Here is a 20,757-nt window from a genome sequence, read left to right as displayed (position 1 = left end):
ATAAATGGAGCAACATGATTTATAAGTAGATCCACTTTCTCAATGTGCCCATATCTTTTTTAAGCACCCCAACCCAAAGTGGATGTGATGAGGCTTGGCCCATTGTTTGGGGTGAGACTTAATAAAAGGGAAATTGCCCATAACTAAAACAAAGTGTAACTATTATAATAGCCCATAGGTAACAGAGGAAGCCAAAAAAAAAATGAAAAAGAAGAAAGTCCCATTCCCATTGTTGGCATTAACATTTAGGGTAATGTTATTTGTATAAAGAAAGCTTATACAAACTAACGTAGTATATCACAAAGCATATCATGTGGTATGTGTTATGAAGACCTATGTAATATTAATGTCACGTTAAATTACGTGAGTTCCAATACCACATAACATATTTTATGATGTGTCACGTCAGTTTGTATAAACTCTCTTTGTATAAAGAGTTTGTACAAATAACATTATCCTAACATTTAAGAATGGAAAAGATAAATTAAACATTAGCGCCGATTTGACTTTCGGCGGGTGAACGTTGTCAATGTGGCCCATTTCCCTTCCCTTGTTGAAAATAAAAAAGATCATATTACCTATGAATAATTGGCATTAATATGATAGTAAGGTTATGCTTATGCACTTATGCATGCTTAGTTGCTTAAGCAAGAAAACAATATGATATTCCTCTAATGAGTAAATAATCCAAAGGCGTGCCGGAACGGGGGGTCAATTCTTCGTATCATTGTTTTGCGGAAGAAGTCTGTAACCATAGAGAGTCGGCAGTTGATAAGCTGACCGAGGCAACCCACGCGAGAAGACGGCACGTGGTTATGTCGGTAAAACCTGACACTTCTACTATTCTCCGACTTTTTCAAAGTTACCGCCACACACAAATCAAAGTTAACAGCCCCATTTCCAGGTGCTCTTAGCGAGCGTGCACCACTTCATTCTCATGCGCCTCTAATTTCCTATTTTTATCCATTTTTCAACACAGCAAGCCAAATCAAATAATCATTTAATATAAATTGAGAGTTTCTGTACAATTGATATAGATATTTGTTTTAAGTAATATTAATTATTTGAATAAAAATAAAGAGTAAACGACATATTCCCACACATAAATCCCAATATGGTATCTTTGTTCCATTTATTCCAGATTCCTACTCTTAAAATAACACTGTTAACAATTTTTAGGTTATAGAAAGTGCTATTATAATAATGTTCTTAATAAATTATGTTTTAACCCCTAAATTACTAAAATTATAATTAACTATCTTATTTTCAAATTACTTCAATAACACCGTCGGTGACTGAGCAATCTCTCGATTTTTGCCAGATCTAGGTTGTTTCCGACAGCGTTGAACCCCTTGGTCACCTCCATCACCTTCCCCATTGTTCGTCGTCCAAAACCCCTTTGGTTCCCGACTCATTGGCCCCTCCGATCGCCAGCACCATGAGGCTTAGGGTTTCGCTGGATTCTAGTCGATTTTGATGACGAAAATCCAATTGGACATCACCACTGCAACCAGTGTCTCCAACTCTACAAAACCCTTATGTCCCTAGCAACCTTTTAGTTGTCGTTTGTCAATCGAGACCAACAAAAACCAGTGACATGTAGCAACTGTTGTAGCTAGCGATCGGCAAGTGATAAGGGGTTGTGAAATGTAAGGTTTTGTAGAAGAGGAGTATGCGGGTTCGAATGATGGTGACAAGGATGATTTGGGGTGAAAGAATCACTGGAAAAGAGTGAAAAACATCGGGGGCAACGTCGACTAACGTGCGTTAGAGCACTATTAGGGGCGACGATCTGCTAATGTGCACCTCCTCTGCAAAATGATCAATTTATCCTTTAACTGTTATATCCAACCATTTTTCATCATTTTAAATGTGAGAATCTAGAGTAAATGAAATCAAGGATATCAACTTGAGATTTCGTCAAAGCTTGGGTGAGAGTATGTTGTTTACTCTAAAAATAATTTTTTAAATAAAAAAGACAGAGTTGAGAGACCGTAATACAACCCAAACTTTAATGAACAATACTTAATAATCAATAATGCTATACTTATAAAAAAATTTATAAAAATTTTCGTAAAAAAATGAATGGAAAAGTTAAACACTTTAAATTCGCTCTCTATTCATTTCTTACCGTATCATTTTTTTTTTTAACGCGCCGAAAGTCGCGTGCGAGACTCCTGGCATCCTTCTCTTGACACTCACAAACGGAAGTCCCGGAGGCAGAGGTAGGACCCTTTTGAAACGATTCGTCATCGAAACGCAATGATCTTGATTGATTATCTCTTTGACCCACCACGTCACGTTAAGCCCACACCATAATCACCTGTTTCGACTCTCACACAAGTACAACCCCACTCTTACGCTCAATATATATAAAAACTTGTCGCTTCTATCAATGTTATAGGCACACCTAACCATCAATCGAAAATCAGACCAGTCAACTTCACCTCTGATTTCGTTAAAAGACACACCAACACTGTTCATATATCACCACCGTCAAGAGCTGTCATTTTTGTGCGCTCTTCAAATATCAACTAATCAACGTTATATATTCTAAAGGTGCAAACTTTCATATTCCAGCTGCACATCATTTTCCACTGTGTCATACTGTCATTGTCATTCACCATTTCACATATTCTTCAGTTTGATCAGACTGAAACCAGTGAATAATATAATAAAATAAAAAAAAGCGACAGAAAAAGGAGGCCAAACCTCCATTATTTCTTCTCGTACCCACCACTTTTGCAGCCACAGAACCACTAACTGGTTACAGTCGCATAGTGCACCAGTGGCTAGCATGGAAGAGAGGCCAGAGACGGAGCTGATATCCATTCCGGCGACTCCACGTGCTTCAACACCGGAGATACTAACGCCTTCAGGACAGAGATCACCAAGACCGGCATCAAAGGAGGCAAAATCTTCAACAGCATGGACCCCAACTTCGTTTATATCCCCGAGATTTTTGAGTCCTATAGGGACTCCAATGAAGAGGGTTTTGATAAACATGAAGGGTTATTTAGAGGAGGTTGGTCACTTAACCAAGCTCAACCCACAAGACGCTTGGCTTCCGATCACCGAGTCACGTAATGGAAATGCTCACTACGCTGCGTTTCATAATCTGAATGCTGGTGTTGGGTTTCAAGCGCTTGTTCTGCCCGTGGCTTTCGCTTTTCTTGGCTGGTATGTCTTTTACTTCTTTACTAGCTTGCTACTTGCTTCTTTTGTTTATGAAAACAAGGTTAGTTATTGCTTGAAGCAATGGCTATGCAGAGGACGAAGCAACATGACTCAAGTATTAAATACCAGTGCAAATCCTTTTATGGCCGTAGTTTATCTTGTTCAGTACTCGCCTTTTTAATGTTTTTGCATGTGTTTCTTATTTTGATAAATTTACAATTTTCATCTTTATATTTGATGCCTTCACATTTCCATGTTTCTATATATCCTTTAGCCATCTTTGCTCACTGTCTTGCAAGCTTGAAGATGAAAACTCTGTTATCTTTTCTTCTTGCAGTCATGCCTTGTATGTTTCTATTTTCCATGCTTTGTACTGATATACAATAGACTACATTTTAACTTTAATTAATTTTACACTCTGTCTCTTCCTTCTACCTTTACATACTGGTCATGATATTTGACTACTACAATTGATTTGGTTGTGGGTCTACTAATAATTTTTTTTTTCTTAAAAAAAAAATAATAATCACAATTTGATTTAAACAAAACAAAGAAACTTCTTCGAGGCAAGTCACTTCGTTTCTTTATCTTTTGCTTTAACAGAAGTTGAATTATTCTAGAGATTTGCAGTCTCTTTTTCTGGGGCCACTCACAATTCTGTTTGCTTTATAGAAGATCAAGACACAGGGCCCATTATAATCTGATTATTACTTTGTCCACTAAGGTATCCAATTTCTCATGATTTCAGATGACATGCCACGATTCAGAAGCATCTTCACGAACTAAATTAATATTTCTTTTTCTCATTGAAAATGAACGGGATACTTTTGAAATATCTTTCTTGATTTTTTCGTAGTTTTCCTAATTTAATTCCTACAACCTGTATACTTCAGCAGAAAATTGGCTTACTTTAGTTAGAAATTACTTTTGTTTCCAGGAGAGAATTATTTGCTTTCTCTTCTAGAGAAATTAACGTTGGCATTGAACTTTTTGTTTTCACAAGTCAGCACATAATTTGTCCCTGAAGGATCCCCTTGGCTAATTAGATTCCTAATTTGAACGTGACACGTTGATCTCTGTAACATTTTTTAAAAGAAATCTTTATCAAAGTGCTTAGAGGAATAAAAATGTATTGATAGATTTGGTTTGCTTTCTATGATGGCTTCATTAGGAGTTGGGGTATACTGTCATTGACAATAGCCTACTGTTGGCAACTCTACACCTTGTGGATTTTGGTTCAGTTACATGAAGCTGTTCCTGGAAAGAGGTACAACAGATATGTGGAGCTTGCACAAGCAGCCTTCGGTGAGAATCCATACTTATACAATAAAGTTATACAAAATGGAGCATGGTTTTGATTTGGTTTATTTATTATCATTTTTATTTGTTATGACCTGGTAATATAAATTTTTAAACCATTTCTATGTCCATTTTGCTCATATGGTCAGATAGTAGTTGACATTTGCAAGGGGCTGTAAACAAATTAGAAGAAAAATAACATGGACTGATCCTAGAATCTGGTCATTTTCTGCAATTGTGTTTTTTTTTTTTTTTTTTTAATCTCAAATTTTCGATAAGGGTTGAGACATAGAATCCTAAATGAACTGCTAAGGAACTTACCAGGAATTCAAGGGAGAGTTCTTTCCAAGACATTCAATCTTGCTGTCATATGTGCTGTAGTAGAGTGAATTGATGGAATATGCTATTTCTTTTGCAGGGGAAAGACTTGGTGTCTGGCTTGCTCTCTTCCCAACTGTTTATTTATCAGCAGGAACTGCAACAGCGTTAATTCTGATAGGAGGAGAGACATTGAAACTATTCTTTCAGATAGTTTGTGGACCTCTCTGCACCTCAAATCCTCTAACGACGGTTGAGTGGTATCTGGTGTTCACGTCTTTATGCATTGTTCTATCTCAGCTCCCAAACCTCAACTCAATTGCAGGGCTTTCACTAGTAGGGGCTATAACAGCCATCACCTACTCCACCATGGTGTGGGTGCTCTCTGTTAGCCAACAAAGGCCACCTTCAATCTCTTATGAGCCCATTTCATTGCCATCCTCTGCAGCTTCTCTCTTTTCTGTCTTGAATGCACTTGGAATTATAGCTTTTGCATTTAGAGGCCACAATTTAGCAATGGAAATACAGGTATATTTGCACTTAATTATTTCTGAAGCACCTAGCAAAATCAGTTACACTTGAAGGTGTTATATTCATCATCTGAAGGATTTCATTTGACATTTTCCAGGCAACAATGCCATCAACTTTTAAGCACCCAGCTCATGTGCCTATGTGGAGAGGAGCCAAAGTTGCCTATGTATTCATTGCTATGTGCCTGTTCCCTGTAGCCATTGGAGGCTTTTGGGCTTATGGAAATCTTGTAAGTTTTCTAAATTCTTTATTCCCTATGAACATGATTGTTGAAATATCAAATAGAAGGCAGAGTTATAGAATTTCCAATTATAATATAAGATGCCCTTAAGTTGTCAAATAGGAGGGCATATATAATTCTTATTTATGATACTTTTAATTTATTAATTTAACTGGCTTTGTTTAAATTACCTGAAGACCTTCTCCATTGTAGATATTTACTGGAAAGTAACTTTGCTTAAAATCTTCAAAAACAAGAAATTTACAGCATCACTTTTACTTGACTTATTCTCTTTTCTTTTTTTCCTTGTTTTAGATGCCTTCCGGAGGGATGCTCAGTGCCTTGTTTGCATTTCACAGTCAAGATATTTCAAGAGGACTTCTTGCCATGACCTTTCTTCTAGTTGTATTCAATTGTTTAAGTAGTTTTCAGATATACTCAATGCCGGTTTTCGACAGTTTTGAAGCTAGCTACACCAGCCGTACCAATCGCCCTTGCTCAATTTGGGTTAGGTCAGGTTTTCGGGTCTTCTATGGATTTGTCAACTTCTTCATAGGTGTGGCACTCCCTTTCCTTTCCAGTCTCGCAGGTCTATTAGGGGGACTTACTCTGCCAGTCACATTTGCTTACCCTTGCTTCATGTGGGTTCTCATTAAAAGACCTGCAAAGTACAGCTTTAATTGGTACTTCAATTGGATCCTGGGTTGGTTAGGTATCGCATTTAGCTTGGCGTTCTCCATAGGGGGTATTTGGAGTATAGTGAACAATGGACTTAAGTTAAAGTTCTTCAAGCCCAGTTAAGAACAAGATGAAAGCAGCTAAAAGGACCCCGAAAACTCTAAAAAAATTTGGTGGGATTGTCCTACTTGTTTTTGATATTTTCAGAGAATTCAAAATTTAATGTATGCAATATATATGATGCATAGCAGCACAGTTTCATGTAAGTTGTTTTATATTCTTCATTAATGGGCAACTTTTCTTCTCCTAATGTTATCTTGATCACTTGACTGTCTAATTTGCGTATTGCAAAGTACTTTGGTGGCGGTTGTGAAATATGTCCAATTCACTCGTTAACAGCATAACTCGAATTAATTGAGCTTCATTTTGTCAGTTGGATGACTCCATATCTTTTGTTCCAATATGGCATCATTTTGTTTTACTCTTTATTAGCACTACTACAATTATAGTAACTTGAATCCTAATCTATGGTCCAATTGCCGAATGTGGTTACAAACAACTTTAGATCATTGCTTCTTTCCACCATATACAATCTATGCTGACATTGCATCAATGTTAAAGATTATCATTTGACCAAAAAAAAAAAAAAAAAAAAAAAAAGAAGTAGAAATTTTATACTGGAATGAACCAACCCGTCAAAGTTTGGTGGTGATATTGTTTTACACTTTGCATGCGGACTTTGAAAGGATTCATTATCATTGCTCTGTAAAGAAGGAACACCTAATAATATGGGACACGAATCATGATTCCCACTTCTTTTTTCATACTTGGAACTGATAGTGAATGGCACTGATCGATGCAGTGATGCTATTGCTATACACTCAAAATTACAGCTAATGACCAGAACCTTGAAGGAGATCTCTATATCTCAAACTTTGATGTTTGTAGTAAAAGTTATAATGTGTATTATCCTGACCACAGTTTTCAGCTGGATGCTTCTGGGAATATTCATAAAGTCCATAAAATTTCCAGGCTAGTGAATGGACAATGTAGCGGAAGAGAGATGAGTCGGTTTGGACTGGTAGGCCCAGTATTTACCATCCCAACAAATATGACGAATCCAGATCCAGCAACCAAGGAGAGAGATTATAGTTATATAACATATTTATATTAAAAAAAATGATCAAATGTTGAAGATATATAATGGAAGTAATGTTTGAGTTCATATGATATGATATGATGCAACTATTCTGAAAACAGTGAAGGCATTATGGTTGTATGCACACATTAAATGCATCTGAGGATGATACAAGCCTGATGCAGCAACTTTGAACTTATCAGTATACTGTTATATATAAATGATTCGAGGCATAATTAAAACAACCACCCACCGAATAGATATTATTCCACATTCGTTTTTGGTTTAAAACATCATGGTCCATTTCTTTTGAAATTGCAGGTGCACTCCTCCACTCAAACCAAGTGTTTCAGTTTGCGCGCATGCAAATTAATAGATATAATTTTTAAAACATGAACTCGATTAATAATCATCACACCACCAAACTCGATCATCATACAATGAATGAGTAGACACGCATCAGTTTCAATTCTTCCACCAAAAAGTAAAATCAATTTATAGAAACAGGAACCCACCTGCCTGTTTGAAGTGACTCTAGTGGTCGTTACCATCCGGTCAGTTTTATATGAACAAAAGTCCCAAGGTTGGTAGCATGTCATAGCTATTCCTAGAATAATTAGGATTGCACAATCAATGTAGCAGCCTTCTAATTTTGCGCTATTCAACGTTTACCCACCGCCCGCCCACCTTTTCCTGAATGTTTCTGGCCTTCTGGGCTCTTGTTTTACTTTTATCCACGCATAACACAGAGACTTATTTTAGTTGAATTAATGATATAGTTGAGTGAAAGCAAACAGAAAAGAGTCTTGTTATTAAAATACCATGTCCATACTTGATGAGAACCAACCAAGAAAGTAACCGATTACATGAATTTGGGTCGCTGTGTGCAGGTTGAAAATATTTATATACTCGGTAAACGAGTCTGCGCTGCATAACATTCTTAGAAATGGAAACTGCAAATTCTACTTCCACAGGATAAAAAAAGAAAAGTCACTAATATCAAGAGATTTCTCTACTCAGTTTGCAAACTACAAATCCATTTAGAACTTGTTAAAAACTGTCTTTTACTCTGATTTTCTTCCACCGATTCGATGTGAAGATTTACAGAGCCGTGCATGAAAATAAAATAAAAACAGAACCCTAATAAAGCCACAAGGACACTACTGCCCTGTCAAAAAGGAAACTTCAATCCAACTGAACTGAGTCTCTGAGTCACATTTGATTTCTATTATATTATATAACCTACGTATGGTCTATTATACCCACAAGACAACCATAAAAGACCTGGATCCTAAAACCATAACCAAACTCAAAACCCAACCCAAACGCAAAGAAGATTAAAAAGACAAACCCTCCTTTCATTGAAATGATAAAGTTCTAAAGGAGCTTTACTTCAAGCCCTGTCCTGGTGTAGATATAGCACGACCAGACCAACCAAAGTAATCTTCACCAACCACCACACCGTTACCACCTTCTTCATCACTCATAATCGGCCACGTGTTGCACCCAGAAGAAGCAGCACCCATTGCAACACCACCAACACTAGAACCACTTCCATTAACACCAGCATAAGCAGAAGCAGCTTCAGGAATTTCCCAAACACGTGCACCACAAAAGCCGAGCCCCAGTTCTTCAAAACTTGACCCGATGTTATACCCATTAAAACCGCCCAGGTTCATCAAATTTTGGCCTTGCATGTTGCTCAACATCGCAGTAAAGTTGCCACTCTCAGGCACATTCTCATTCAGGTTTAGGTTTACGTCAGTTGTTGAAACTGAAGCAATTTCAGGATTAGCAGAAGGCAAACCAGAAACAGGGTTAGCGGAGATGGGCAGGGGTTCATGGGTTACAGTGGATGAAGAAGAGTTTGCTGCAGAAGTAGCAGAAGATGAACAAGAGCGTGTGCGTTTGGAGTTCTTGCGGGTTCCACCACCAACGGGAACGTTACGGAGGGTCCCACCATGAGTCCAGAAGCGGCGGCACGCCTTGCAGAAGTGGCGTGGCTGAGAGAGGTTGTAGTTGTTGTAGTAGCAAAACTTGGTGCTTGTTGAGTCGCACCTTGGACAGGGCAGTGATTCTGCAATCTTAGGTGGTGGGTGTGTGCTCATGGCGTTCTGGATTCGTCCCAGTTTCTGGTCACTAACATCTGAAGGCATTTTGTGGTTACGGGGATAGAAAGTTGTGAGAGGAAGCAAGAGAAGGTGCAGAAGAGTCAAAGGAAAAAGATGGGAGAGTGATGTATTTAGAAGTAGTGGGAACTGGGAAGGTGTTTCTTTATAAAAAAAAAAAAATATATATATATATATATATATAATAAATTTTATGAGTGAAAGACAATAACCGAGTATGTAAATATGTGAAAGGATAAGTTAAGTTAGTTCTGAGACTAATACTAAACAGCGGTCGCCGTGGCGGATTATTTGTAAGACGTTTTCAATTGCCTCGGCTTGGCTTGCAGCTTGTGAGCGTTTATAAATAACAGTCTATGTCTGTACGTGACTTTGTGGTTGGCTTGGCTACACAGTACTACAGCATCACACAGTCTAATACTTTTTTTTTTTAATATCATTTCCCAGGTTGCCTCTTTTTAGCGTTTTGCAAGACAGAAGGCAAACTGTTTCAGAGGGAAACAGGCTTAGACTTGATGATAGGTCACTTGATTTAAGAGACGAGCTATTAAATAAAAGACAAGACTATTCGTTGTGATTAACGTATTCCCCTCGTTACATGAAGAAGAGTAGTCAAATTTCAGCCCCTCTCCGAATATTTTAGCCGGCTTAACCGTCAATGTTGAGAGAGATTGGGTCCATGTTTATATTAAGATTAAGAAATGAAGTTTGGATCGAAGAGGACCGACAACATCATTGATGTCGAGCAGCGTGGGAAGCAATTATTGGGTTGCCTGCTATGTGACGAGGCTTGAGTGGGCTGTGCCTCCCTATTCCCCTTCTCTTTGCACACCAAAGATTCTCTCTCGTACCTCTCACCAACTGAATTGTCTGTATCCTGATTTATTGGCCACTGTGATTTTTTCTCTGTTTTATCTGTCTACTATTTTATACCACAAGACCTTTCCATGACATGATTTTTTATTATTACGTTTCTTGGAAGTATTGGTCACAGTTCCTTGCAGAACCTTGTAGATTAATACAGGGAGGGAGCTGGGTTAACCCGGAGACTTGCTCCGTTTTAAAATCTGACCTAAATTCAGACTTTGCTGTTGCACTAGTAGACTGGACACACTGAGCATGAAGCCGCTGCAGACCCAGAGAGGAGCGGCTCATTTATTCAAAAATTTGACCATTGGTGTTACACGTGTTTCTCAACAAGCTCTCTTTCCTGGAAAGTGGAAACAGCCTAGCAGGCAAGCCGCTCTCCAGCCTCCATCAGCTGTCAGCTTAAGAAAGTCACTGTATTTGTCCGAAATCATCTCTCCTCTATCTCTTCCTTCTTATTTTTTGTTTTTTTTATTTTTTTTTTGACGGTTTCTCTGAGACTCTGACTCTGACTAGAATAACATCGAGGCCCGAGGGACTTTCCTTTAAATTTCTACTCATCTTCATTGCGCCCAGCACAGCAGCAAACAGGATTACACATGGTAACGTAAACTGTGTTGTAATTTCAATGACAGAGACAACACAAGGCTTGTACAATTGCTTTCAATTTCCAGAATAGTGTACGGCAGGATAAATTTTTTTCTGATAACAACAAAAATAAATTTGGGAGTAAGTAACCAATTATAGCCAGGCGACGAAGATGAGTTGGTGACTGTCTTTATCTCTTTAATTAACTCATTTTTTTTAAATTTTATTCATTCCAAAGATGGATTAACTTCGCAGACAAGTATCAACATTGCTCAACTCTAAATTACTGAATACTTCCATACAACACGTCAATCACAATCAATGAAATTGGCCATCCATGCCGGTGGGACGGTTTGACTATCTGGTGAGACTATTATACTCACTTGGATTCCATTGATCAGTTAGTTCTTAACTATTTAGACAAATTTGATTTTATTTCAAATTATTGTTAGTTCTTAGAAGTTTATTCCTATTAGTACTCTAGGTTTCAATCTATCATTTATTTTATTTGACTCTCCGCACTCATATGACCTACCCACATGATTCTTCTTATTTCTTTTTATCATTACACATCATTTTTTTTTTAAGTCATCGAAAGTGTATGAGTTAACTTGAACGTACTTTAACTAATCTTTTAAACCTTTAGAACTGTCGGTCGAATAAAAACCCTAATAACTATTCTTATTAGTGTTTGAAAAGACTCGAATTCAGAAACTCAAGAAACTTACTTTTACTCTTTTATCATCGTGGTTGTTTATCCACATCATTCTCGTTGTCACTTTTCAGTAACTTTTATTCTCAATGCGTTGAGAAGCTTTTCTATAGTTGCGGTATGGAATTAGCAACCAGAATAATGAGCCTAACTTTAACAGACTTTTATGGTGGTAACCTGCCCGGTTTATCTTGTCCCAGAGATGTGCAGCTCTTGTTGACTATTTCTGTTCAGTTTGATCATGGATGTCAAATTTATGCATAATTAATACCTGTTCCATATGGGTTCAGTTGATGCCATGAACTATTCTTGGCGGTGCTTGCTTATTTTTTCCAATTTTGTAATAGAATTTTCATTGCAAGGATTAAGGCTCATGAAATCCCTCCATACAAGTGTCAATTTCTTTTTTATTAATATATTTTCCTTCCGGCAAGGCTCATGACAACCAAATCAATGAGGTAGAACTAATTAAGACTACTGGTTTTGGGATTATGGTTGTTGATGCCTGATGGTGGCTATGGATAGAAGGGAAAAGGACGAACAAAAAAATTATAATAAATACGAAACGACGTTTAATATTTTCACAAAATTATGAACCCGTTTGGAGTCGCCTCATTTCTCAGGAATCAGGATAAAAACCCTTGGATTAAGGTACATGAGGGTAAGATAACAAATTCCTGAGTTCCAAGGGGTGTCAGGCATGGCCTTCCATGAATTCCTATTGAACTGTAAACTTGAAAAGCATACAGACAATGACATCTTTCTATAATATTTGTCTGAGTAATAGAATTGACAGATTCTGATAAAATCAAGCAGAAGTAAATAAAAGATGAACAATCTAATAGAAAAACGAAATCAAACAAGAAATAGTATTTTTGATTGCGCGATGCACTAATGCATATTTCTTAAGATAAAATTTATTGGCCAAGGTAGTTTAAAACTCCATTAACAAAACAGACTTCATTTATTTCTAAGTTGTGCAGAGAAACAGGATGAGCCCTTCATGAGGTGTTTTGCCAATACTAATTTCTGGGCCTTATGTGTGCACGCAGTGGATGAAGTTTGTGTGTAGTAAGGCCAAGATAATCAACGTTATCTTCCTCACCATCTCTTAGTCTCCACTCGAATTCCTGCACCAACCTGCCTATAGCTGTGCAAGCTATCAACATTGCCTGAAGAGAACCTGCACAGGCCCTCTTTCCTGCTCCAAAGGCCATTGTCTTGTACATATCCATGGGATCATATTTACTGTCAAGAAATCTCTCAGGCTTCCAAACATTAGGATATTCCCATTGTCTCTTATCCATGTTACATCCGTAAATATTTATGGCAATCTATTCAAAAAAACAACCTAAAAGTTAATATTGCTGACAAACTGACAATTAATATATACTAGTATTACGAAACCAAAAGAAAAAAAAATTACCAACCTCACTTCCAGCAGGGATAAAGTATCCTCCTATTTCAGTATCTTCATGAGCAAACCGCAAAGGAACCATTGGAGATGGACTGTGCTTCCTTAGAGTTTCATGGAATACAGCAGTTAGGTAAGGAATCTGTGCTATGTTTTCCTCTGTAATCTTGTTTGACCCGCAAACAGTTTGGATTTCCTGGAAAAGAAGATCCTGTAGTACATAGAAGGAATTATTAGAAGTGAAATTACATAACATAGAAAACCATAACAATGAACTGACTGGTTATCGTTAACCTGGCGGGTTGGATCCTTAGCAAGCTCATAGAGAGCCCATTCTGTTGTAACTAAAGTAGTATCTGCAGCCTCAATGATTGTCTCCCAGACTAACATACTTATTTGATAATCCGTTAGCGATTTACTTTCAGATTGCAAGAAATCAACATAACAGTTTCGTTCCTGTTGAAATTGAACCAAGTAACATAACAAAACCAAGGTATTAAATTAAAGAAACACTTGTCTTACGGCAAGAGAAGACTACCTCTCCTGAAGCAATTCGTTTTTTCTCCTCACTCATTAGAGCATTCATCACAGCATGCCTGCGGGAACTTAATCGTTGAATTTTCATCTCGATGCTTTTATTAGGAATCCATTTTAGATATGGGAAGAAGTCTCTCCAATCCACCTCAATTGCACCCTCCAGCATGTCAGTCACTAAAATTCTATGTATCTCTTCTTTTGACAAAGAGGTACCCAGCTCCTTCACATATACTGATTCCACGTCCCTTCCTAAAGCCTGAAAATTCCATTATCAATGCATAATGTTTTAATTAAGTCTCAAAGTCAAGATAAATGTCTGAGGAAATAAATATACTCACTTCTTTCATTGCTACTCCAAAAAGTTCAAACTCGAATATTTTTCTGAAATTCACAGCTTCCAGAGGATGATTCTTGATGTGAGCATTAAATTGGCTTGATAAATTTTCCATCATGGTGTCTCTATAGGGTCGATGTCGCTTCTGAATGTTACAAGGACATAGCCCAACTTTAATTTTGGCAACAGAATCGATATAACACATAAATCACATGATAAAAAGCAGAGAAAGTTGTAGAAACAAACCTGAGCATTTGAACCCAATACATTTGATAGAATACATCGTTTTGCCAATTTGTGAAATTCACCATAATCACTTGTAGCAACCATACATTTATCGGCAGTGAGAATCTTCAGGGCATTTGATAGCTTCCTCGTTGAAATGGACGAATATCTGGTCACCATGGCCTGAACAAGCAAGAAACATAAGCTGGAAACCATTTGTACTTCGAAATACTATGTGTATAAGATACAACTCCCTATTTATCACCTTATTTGCATTTTCTCTATGAAAAAAAGGCGGAAAATTTTAGTAATTAAACAATATGATGATTAATTTTTGTAATGCTAGTGTTCAGATTTTTCTTCGCCCAGCCCACTGCCAGTTGTGAAAACTCAGTGTCAAACTTATTTTAACAAACTGCTCATAATGTAGGTTTGGGCAATCAGTTTTGCACATGCAAGAATAAAATGACTAAAAATATTGTAAGCTCCTTATTTAAAATCTAAAACTAAGATTAGTTATGATGTTGAGCATCGAAATATATTAATGTTCACTCTAGAATACTGCTGTTCCTGAATCCTGATCAAACTCTGATGTACATCATTGGCTGTAATGGCTCAGAATTTCAAGTAACAATGCAAGAACTTGGATCAATGGTTCTCCCATTGCTTGCAAGATCAGCCCTACACACAAACAGGACGGCCAAGCACAATAGCTCACTGCACGCACTAAGAAGGTGCCCATAAAACAATCTCAAACAAAAGCTTCAGCAGGTTAAATTTAGTTCAGAACAATTCCAGTCCAACTCTACACCTGATTAAATAAGTTCATCCAAGTTCAAGGTTCAGTTGACAATTTGACTATCTCCAGTAAGATAGCCGAACAGGCTAAGGATCCAGATGTCAAATATTAAAAATGATATAAACTATGTATTTCACCTAATCACAAAACTAGTACCTCATATACCTGAAGTGAATAAGGGAGGAAAGTACTTTCTTTAGTAAGAAATTGGAATAGAATGAGGTTCTCGAACCCATTTTCTGGTAAAATTTGATGGTTGTAATAGAATTATAGAATTAGTATTTAGAAGTGAAGTGTAGAGTACCAATTGGATATTACAGTGGAGTGAACAAGTAATTTAGTTCAGTGAAGATGAAGAGAGGACAGAAGGCTGACCTCTTTAGCAACATCTGCTGAATTAAGAACAATAACAGTAGAAGCTCCGGTCCTGATGGAATAAATCGGTCCATATTTCTCAGCCCATTTAGTGAACGTCATGTGTGGTTTCTTCTCTTTCAACTGTAACAAGTTCCCAATCACAGGCAACCCGGGAATCTCTGCACCAACCCATTCATCCATCAAAAGCCCACATAAACATGAAAATTCAATACATCTTTTCCAAGTGATCAAAATCTAAACTTTATGAGACCAACAGATATCACCCAAAAGAAATAACCAAAAAAAAAAAAAAAAAATTATATATGGTACCTGGAACAGATGGAAGATTGATAGACTCCATCTTCCGAGTGAACTTAGAATTTTTAATGAAGAACAGGAGAAAAAACAAAGAAAGACAACCAAGAGCAATGGAGAAGGCAAAGGGCACTGTTAAGAAAGCTTGACTGATGCACTCCGAAGTGGCCATTGATTTTATAGAGAGTCCAAGACTCACAGATGATCAAGAGACAAACTATTGGTATTAATATACACAATGTGATAAGCATAAAATAAGCCCAAAAAAAGGCAAAGGTTAAAAAATTGTAAATTAAGTTGTGGATGAACTGATACAGTATGATAATAAATAATAATTAAGGAGTAACAGCTCATTGGTAAAGTACAAAATGAAGCTTGTCTGGCTGGTGCGAAAAGATAGGTGCACCACTGAATGTGCCCACCAAGTGATAATTAGAACGGCTTGTGACGACTGTTTGAACTTTTAATTGGCCTTACTATTTTTCTTTGCCTAGTATTGCTGATAAGTGTTTTCCCAAAGATTCTCTTTTGGCTTTTACCTATTTGGTAAGTAAGGACGGGGAGGATTGAGACAATGAATAGGAATCAACTTACTTCATATGCCGAACTAGACTAAACAACATATTCCCACCCAAGGTTGAGCGAAATCCCAAGCTAATACACTTGGTTTAATTTATTCCTAACACCCACCCTTAAATTAACACCATTTCCTTTATTTTAACAGTAAAGGGGCAGATTGGTCTTTCTGTTTTTTTTTTTTTTTCTTTTCTCCTCTTCCCTTCCCATTTCTTTCCCCAGTACGCCTCCTCCTCCCATCTTCTTCCTTTTCCCTTTCACTTTCTTCCTTATCTCTGCATCCTCCTCCCATCTTCTTCTTTTTCCCTCTACACCTCCTCCTCCCTGGCGCCTCACCATCCCAACCCACTACCCCCCCGACCACCTTGACTCCCCTTTTCGCCGTCACCCTTCACCTCAACTGTCGCACTCCGCCAACCACTTTCCGGCAGCCTCATCACCAAAAATCTTAATCGAGCCCACCATTTAACTCATCAAAGAGCCCTCTCCAATAACCCCATGTTTTCCGTCCCCGATTTCTCACCTTTCAACACCGATTTAAGCCCCCTCTCCCTAGGGTTTCTATTTTGTTTTTTGTTTTTTTTTTTTTTTTGCTTTTGCTTTTGTTTTTTGTTTTATGTTTTTTTGTTTTTCTTATTGAAATGGTGATTTTTGGTGGTTGCTATTGGGTTTGGAATGGGGTGATTTGGCTGACTGTGGTGGTGGTTTGGACGCTGTGGTGGTTTTGGGATGGGGTGGTTTGGAATGGGATGTGGTGGTGGTGGTTTGGCCGGCTGTGGGATTTGGAATGGGTATAGTTTGGATGGCTATGGTAGTGGTTTGGGATGGGTTGGTTTGGAATGGGTTGTGGTGGTGGTTTGGCTAGCTCGGGTGGTGCTGTGGTGGTTTGAAATGGGGTAAAGGGCAGTTTGGTAATAGCATCCATCCAAACCCAACCGTTACTAACTGTGTTAATTTAAGGGTGGATATTTGGAATAAATGAAACCAGTAGTATTAACTTAGGATTTGGCTAAACGTGGCAATATGTCGTTTACTCGCCGAACTAATAAGACATGATACTAAAAAAAGAGAAAGAGAGGTAGAAATTATGAAAATCAAAGATAAAAATTATCTTTCTACATCTCTTTTATGTATATCTTTGTAAAATTAGCATTACTTTTAATATATTATCCGTCAACATCTTTTACTTAACACGGGTTATTGAATGAATTTCCGTTTACCAACTCAATGATAATACATTAAAGTAACAGTTACTAATATGAAAATTATTTTATGATAAATGATTCCTAAATGAGTAAACTACATGTTTCCATTCGATGTTTAACGAAATCTCAAGTTGATATTTATGATTGTATTTATTTTAAATTTTTATCCTTAAACTAACACCGTTAATGATTGTTAGAGGTGATAAAAAACGATGAATACAGTCGACAAGTGAAGATATAGGTTTTATAGAGGGGACTGTGGGGAATCCACCAGTGGTCTCAAAAGTGATTTTGGACTTCGAAATCAATCGAAAAAAAGCTAAAAACCATTGGTTTTGATGTTGTTATCGTGAGCCACTTTTTACTAACATGAACTCATCTTTTGTCAAAGAAAGCACAAACGCACTTTAACATTCTAACGTGCGCATATTATAGTGAAAAGTTAAAAATCTGTTAAAATAAAAGAAACTTCATTACTTTAAGAGTGAGAATCTGAAATAAATGTAACCAATAATATAAACTTAAGATTTTGCTAACCCTCGGATGGGAATACATTGTTTACTCTTCCTAAATTCTAGACTTTAATATAATCCATCAATTAGGTATAGTATATTAGGGGTATCGAACGCTGATTTGCTTAACAAATCTCCAATAAAAATATAATAAAGGATAAAGCTAAATGATATATTATATAAGTGTCAAGTGATATGAGAGTCTATATAAAGTTAATGTGATATTAAGTTAAATAAATTTTAATATTATATGACATATTTTATGATATGTTAGGTCAGTCTGTACAAATATCATTATCCTACTATAGATTATCATGATTTGAATGTGTAGTACTCGGTAATAATAATGATGTGGCTCGTAGGATTGTATCAATTAACTCACGTGATCAGGCGTATGGGAAACATGATTGAATGAGGATTTTATAATTCTATTTTTCATAGGGTTGATATTACTAACCAGGACCACAACATAGCCGTAAAATAATTATATCAAATTGATGATATCACAATTCTCAATCCCCAAAATTACACAAAAACTGACTACAAGATTTGGTGCATTTCATTACCAATAGGTAAATTTTTATTATTATTATTATTTTTTAATGATTAGAGGTATTTTTATCGGTTTACGTGTATCCTAATTAATCTATTGAGATTTTCTGAAATTACCAACCAGATAAAAGTTTCAGTGATCACCTTTATTAGCAATCAATGAAAAATTTGAACTTAACATCTTTTGAATAATATATCCAAAAATTTTTATCCATTCATTCCGCCAGAAAGGAGTTGGTTAACCGTTCAAATTTTTACATGGGAATTGTTTCTTTCATTCAGAATTTCTAAGTCCAATTATATATCAACAACCTTTTATTATTGCGTTTCCTATATCGTATAGTGTAATAAATTGCAAAAGGTTGATTGCTAGTTTTAGTAGTGTAATTGATTGCTTTTAACTTTCATGAACAGCAAATTAAATAAATTTCTTAAAATATATATACCCAAGATCACCCACCACCTTACGGCTGGTCTTGGGTATATTATTCAAAAGATTATGAATTTTAGAACGGATTTAATGAATATCAAGTGGGGATCACAGCCCCCACTCAAATTTTAAAAAATTCAAATTTATATTTATTTAAATTTTATCCCTATAGAACTTTGAGATTTTGGGAACGGAACAACCCCACAATAAATTTGGATTTTGTTTTTAATCTCGAGACTCTTACCAGAATGGCAATGCAAAATAGAAACTTGAAAACTAGAAGCTCTCTTGCCTCTTTCTCTCATGGTGCTCTAAACTCTCAGGTCTCTCTGGCCTAACTCTCCTTCCAAGTCTCAAAGGCAATATTTTTCATCAATTTATCAAAAGATAATGTTCCTAACCCTAAATCCATAATTTTTTCTATTCAATTGACGTTTTATTTTTGCATTCTTCCAATAAAATTGAGATTCGCTATTGTTCTACTTGTATTATTTATTGAGAATTTGAGATTTGAGTAATAATTTAGTGTATATTGTAAAATTTCATATAACCATCTTTTTTAGAGTTTCTAAGTTTGTATATGCAAGAAAGATTAATTAAAATCATGATCTTGTTAACTTAATTTTTAAATTTTAATTTAGAAGCTTATAAAAGTAAATGATATATTTGGCTTTTGTTTATGAGAACATAATTATATTCATTTGAAGACTGTAGTTTTGAGTTTAGGTGCTGAGTTGCTGCAATGTTTTCTTTTAAACGAATTCATATTTATTGGTGGAGTGATGATAATGATCTGAATGCTGACCAGAAAGGTAGAGAAAGCTTACTACTAGAAAAAACCTCATCATCCTTGACAGAATAATTTGAAAGATTTTATTGACTATTCTCAAAATTATTAAGAATTTGAAATATTCCTTGACATTTTGGATGATTCTTGAGAATTTGGTAAAAACTAAATTTTATGAATTTTGTTCTTTGCAGTTGTAATCTCAATCCTTGACGGTTGAAAAAACAAAAAAAAAAAAAACCCTAAAACATTTGCTTACTTGGTATTTCACTAAGGCAAAAGTTTCCAAAACTCATTGTTTAAAAAAGAGTAAACGACATATTCCCACCCAAGGTTTGACGAAATCCCAAGTTAGTATCACTGGTTTCATTTATTCCAGATTCCCACCCTTAAAGTAACAGTGTTATGAATTTTTAGGGTTTAGAGGGTACAATTACCATAATGCCCTTAACCCTAAATTAATTAAAATTATGTTTTAACCCCTAAAATAGTAGAATTACAAAACTTACCATTTTATTTTCAAATTATATCAAAAACACCCTCGGTCACTATACATCCTCAACAGAAATAGCCCGATCTGGGCTGTTTCCGACGACGTCGAACCCCCTGGTCACCTCCATCACCTTCCCCGTAGTCCGTCGTCCAAAACCCCTCTGGTTCCTGACTCATTTGCCCCTCCAATCGCCGGCACCGTTAGGCTTAGGGTTTCGGTGTTCTTCACCGGATTTCGGTCAATTCCGGCGGTGAAAATCCAATTGGACACCACCAATGCAACCACCGTCCCCAAATCTATAAAACCCCTATGTCCCCAGCAACCGTTTCGTCGTCATTCGCCGGCGAGAGTTCGTGTTCACGGCCGTTTTTCGTTACCGTGGCGGAGATCGGCGAGTGATGAGGGGTTGTGAATGGTATGGTTTGTAGAGGGGAGGATGGGGGTTCAAATGGTGGTGACTAGGGGGATTTTGGGTGGAAGAATCGCAGAAAAGAGCGAAAAACGTCGGGAACAACGGACTACACGTGCGCCGGAGGATGTTAGAGGGGTGGTCTGCAACGTGCG

The 20,757-nt window shown here is 36.7% G+C and overlaps 3 protein-coding genes across 3 annotated transcripts; 1 reads left to right on the top strand and 2 right to left on the bottom strand.

Moving 5' to 3' along the window:
• Window positions 1-2,415: 2,415 nt before the first annotated feature.
• LOC116137819 (lysine histidine transporter-like 8) lies at window positions 2,416-6,603 on the top strand. The gene is made up of 5 exons (XM_031423520.1): window positions 2,416-3,180; window positions 4,349-4,482; window positions 4,895-5,322; window positions 5,423-5,554; window positions 5,861-6,603. The coding sequence occupies exons 1-5, from the start codon at window positions 2,798-2,800 to the stop codon at window positions 6,344-6,346; spliced, it is 1,563 nt and encodes a 520-aa protein (XP_031279380.1). The 5' UTR covers window positions 2,416-2,797; the 3' UTR covers window positions 6,347-6,603.
• A 1,882-nt stretch (window positions 6,604-8,485) lies between these two features.
• On the bottom strand, window positions 8,486-9,617 carry LOC116137776 (dof zinc finger protein DOF1.6-like). Its single transcript, XM_031423477.1, has one exon. The coding sequence runs from the start codon at window positions 9,515-9,517 to the stop codon at window positions 8,750-8,752; it is 768 nt and encodes a 255-aa protein (XP_031279337.1). The 5' UTR covers window positions 9,518-9,617; the 3' UTR covers window positions 8,486-8,749.
• A 2,898-nt stretch (window positions 9,618-12,515) lies between these two features.
• Window positions 12,516-15,933, bottom strand: LOC116137812 (ent-kaurene oxidase, chloroplastic). The gene is made up of 8 exons (XM_031423514.1): window positions 15,654-15,933; window positions 15,342-15,502; window positions 14,189-14,350; window positions 13,947-14,087; window positions 13,610-13,864; window positions 13,366-13,527; window positions 13,088-13,282; window positions 12,516-12,991 (listed from the first exon to the last, which is right to left on the bottom strand). Exons 1-8 carry the CDS (start codon window positions 15,808-15,810, stop codon window positions 12,680-12,682), a joined length of 1,545 nt encoding a protein of 514 aa, XP_031279374.1. The 5' UTR covers window positions 15,811-15,933; the 3' UTR covers window positions 12,516-12,679.
• Window positions 15,934-20,757: the final 4,824 nt, after the last annotated feature.

Source organism: Pistacia vera, unplaced genomic scaffold, assembly GCF_008641045.1.
Source record: "Pistacia vera cultivar Batoury unplaced genomic scaffold, PisVer_v2 Contig1096, whole genome shotgun sequence".
Taxonomy (NCBI): Eukaryota; Viridiplantae; Streptophyta; class Magnoliopsida; order Sapindales; family Anacardiaceae; genus Pistacia; species Pistacia vera.
This window is presented reverse-complemented; position numbering and strand designations above follow the sequence as displayed.

Coding starts and splice junctions, on each gene's coding strand:
- LOC116137819 (XM_031423520.1), top strand. CDS start 2,798: ATGGAAGAGAGGCCAGAGACGGAGCTGATATCCATTCCGGCGACTCCA. Junction 3,181..4,348: donor GCTTTCGCTTTTCTTGGCTG/GTATGTCTTTTA, acceptor TGGCTTCATTAG/GAGTTGGGGTATACTGTCAT. Junction 5,323..5,422: donor ATTTAGCAATGGAAATACAG/GTATATTTGCAC, acceptor GACATTTTCCAG/GCAACAATGCCATCAACTTT.
- LOC116137776 (XM_031423477.1), bottom strand. CDS start 9,517: ATGCCTTCAGATGTTAGTGACCAGAAACTGGGACGAATCCAGAACGCC.
- LOC116137812 (XM_031423514.1), bottom strand. CDS start 15,810: ATGGCCACTTCGGAGTGCATCAGTCAAGCTTTCTTAACAGTGCCCTTT. Junction 14,088..14,188: donor TATTGGGTTCAAATGCTCAG/GTTTGTTTCTAC, acceptor TGTAACATTCAG/AAGCGACATCGACCCTATAG. Junction 12,992..13,087: donor TTATCCCTGCTGGAAGTGAG/GTTGGTAATTTT, acceptor TTTTTTGAATAG/ATTGCCATAAATATTTACGG.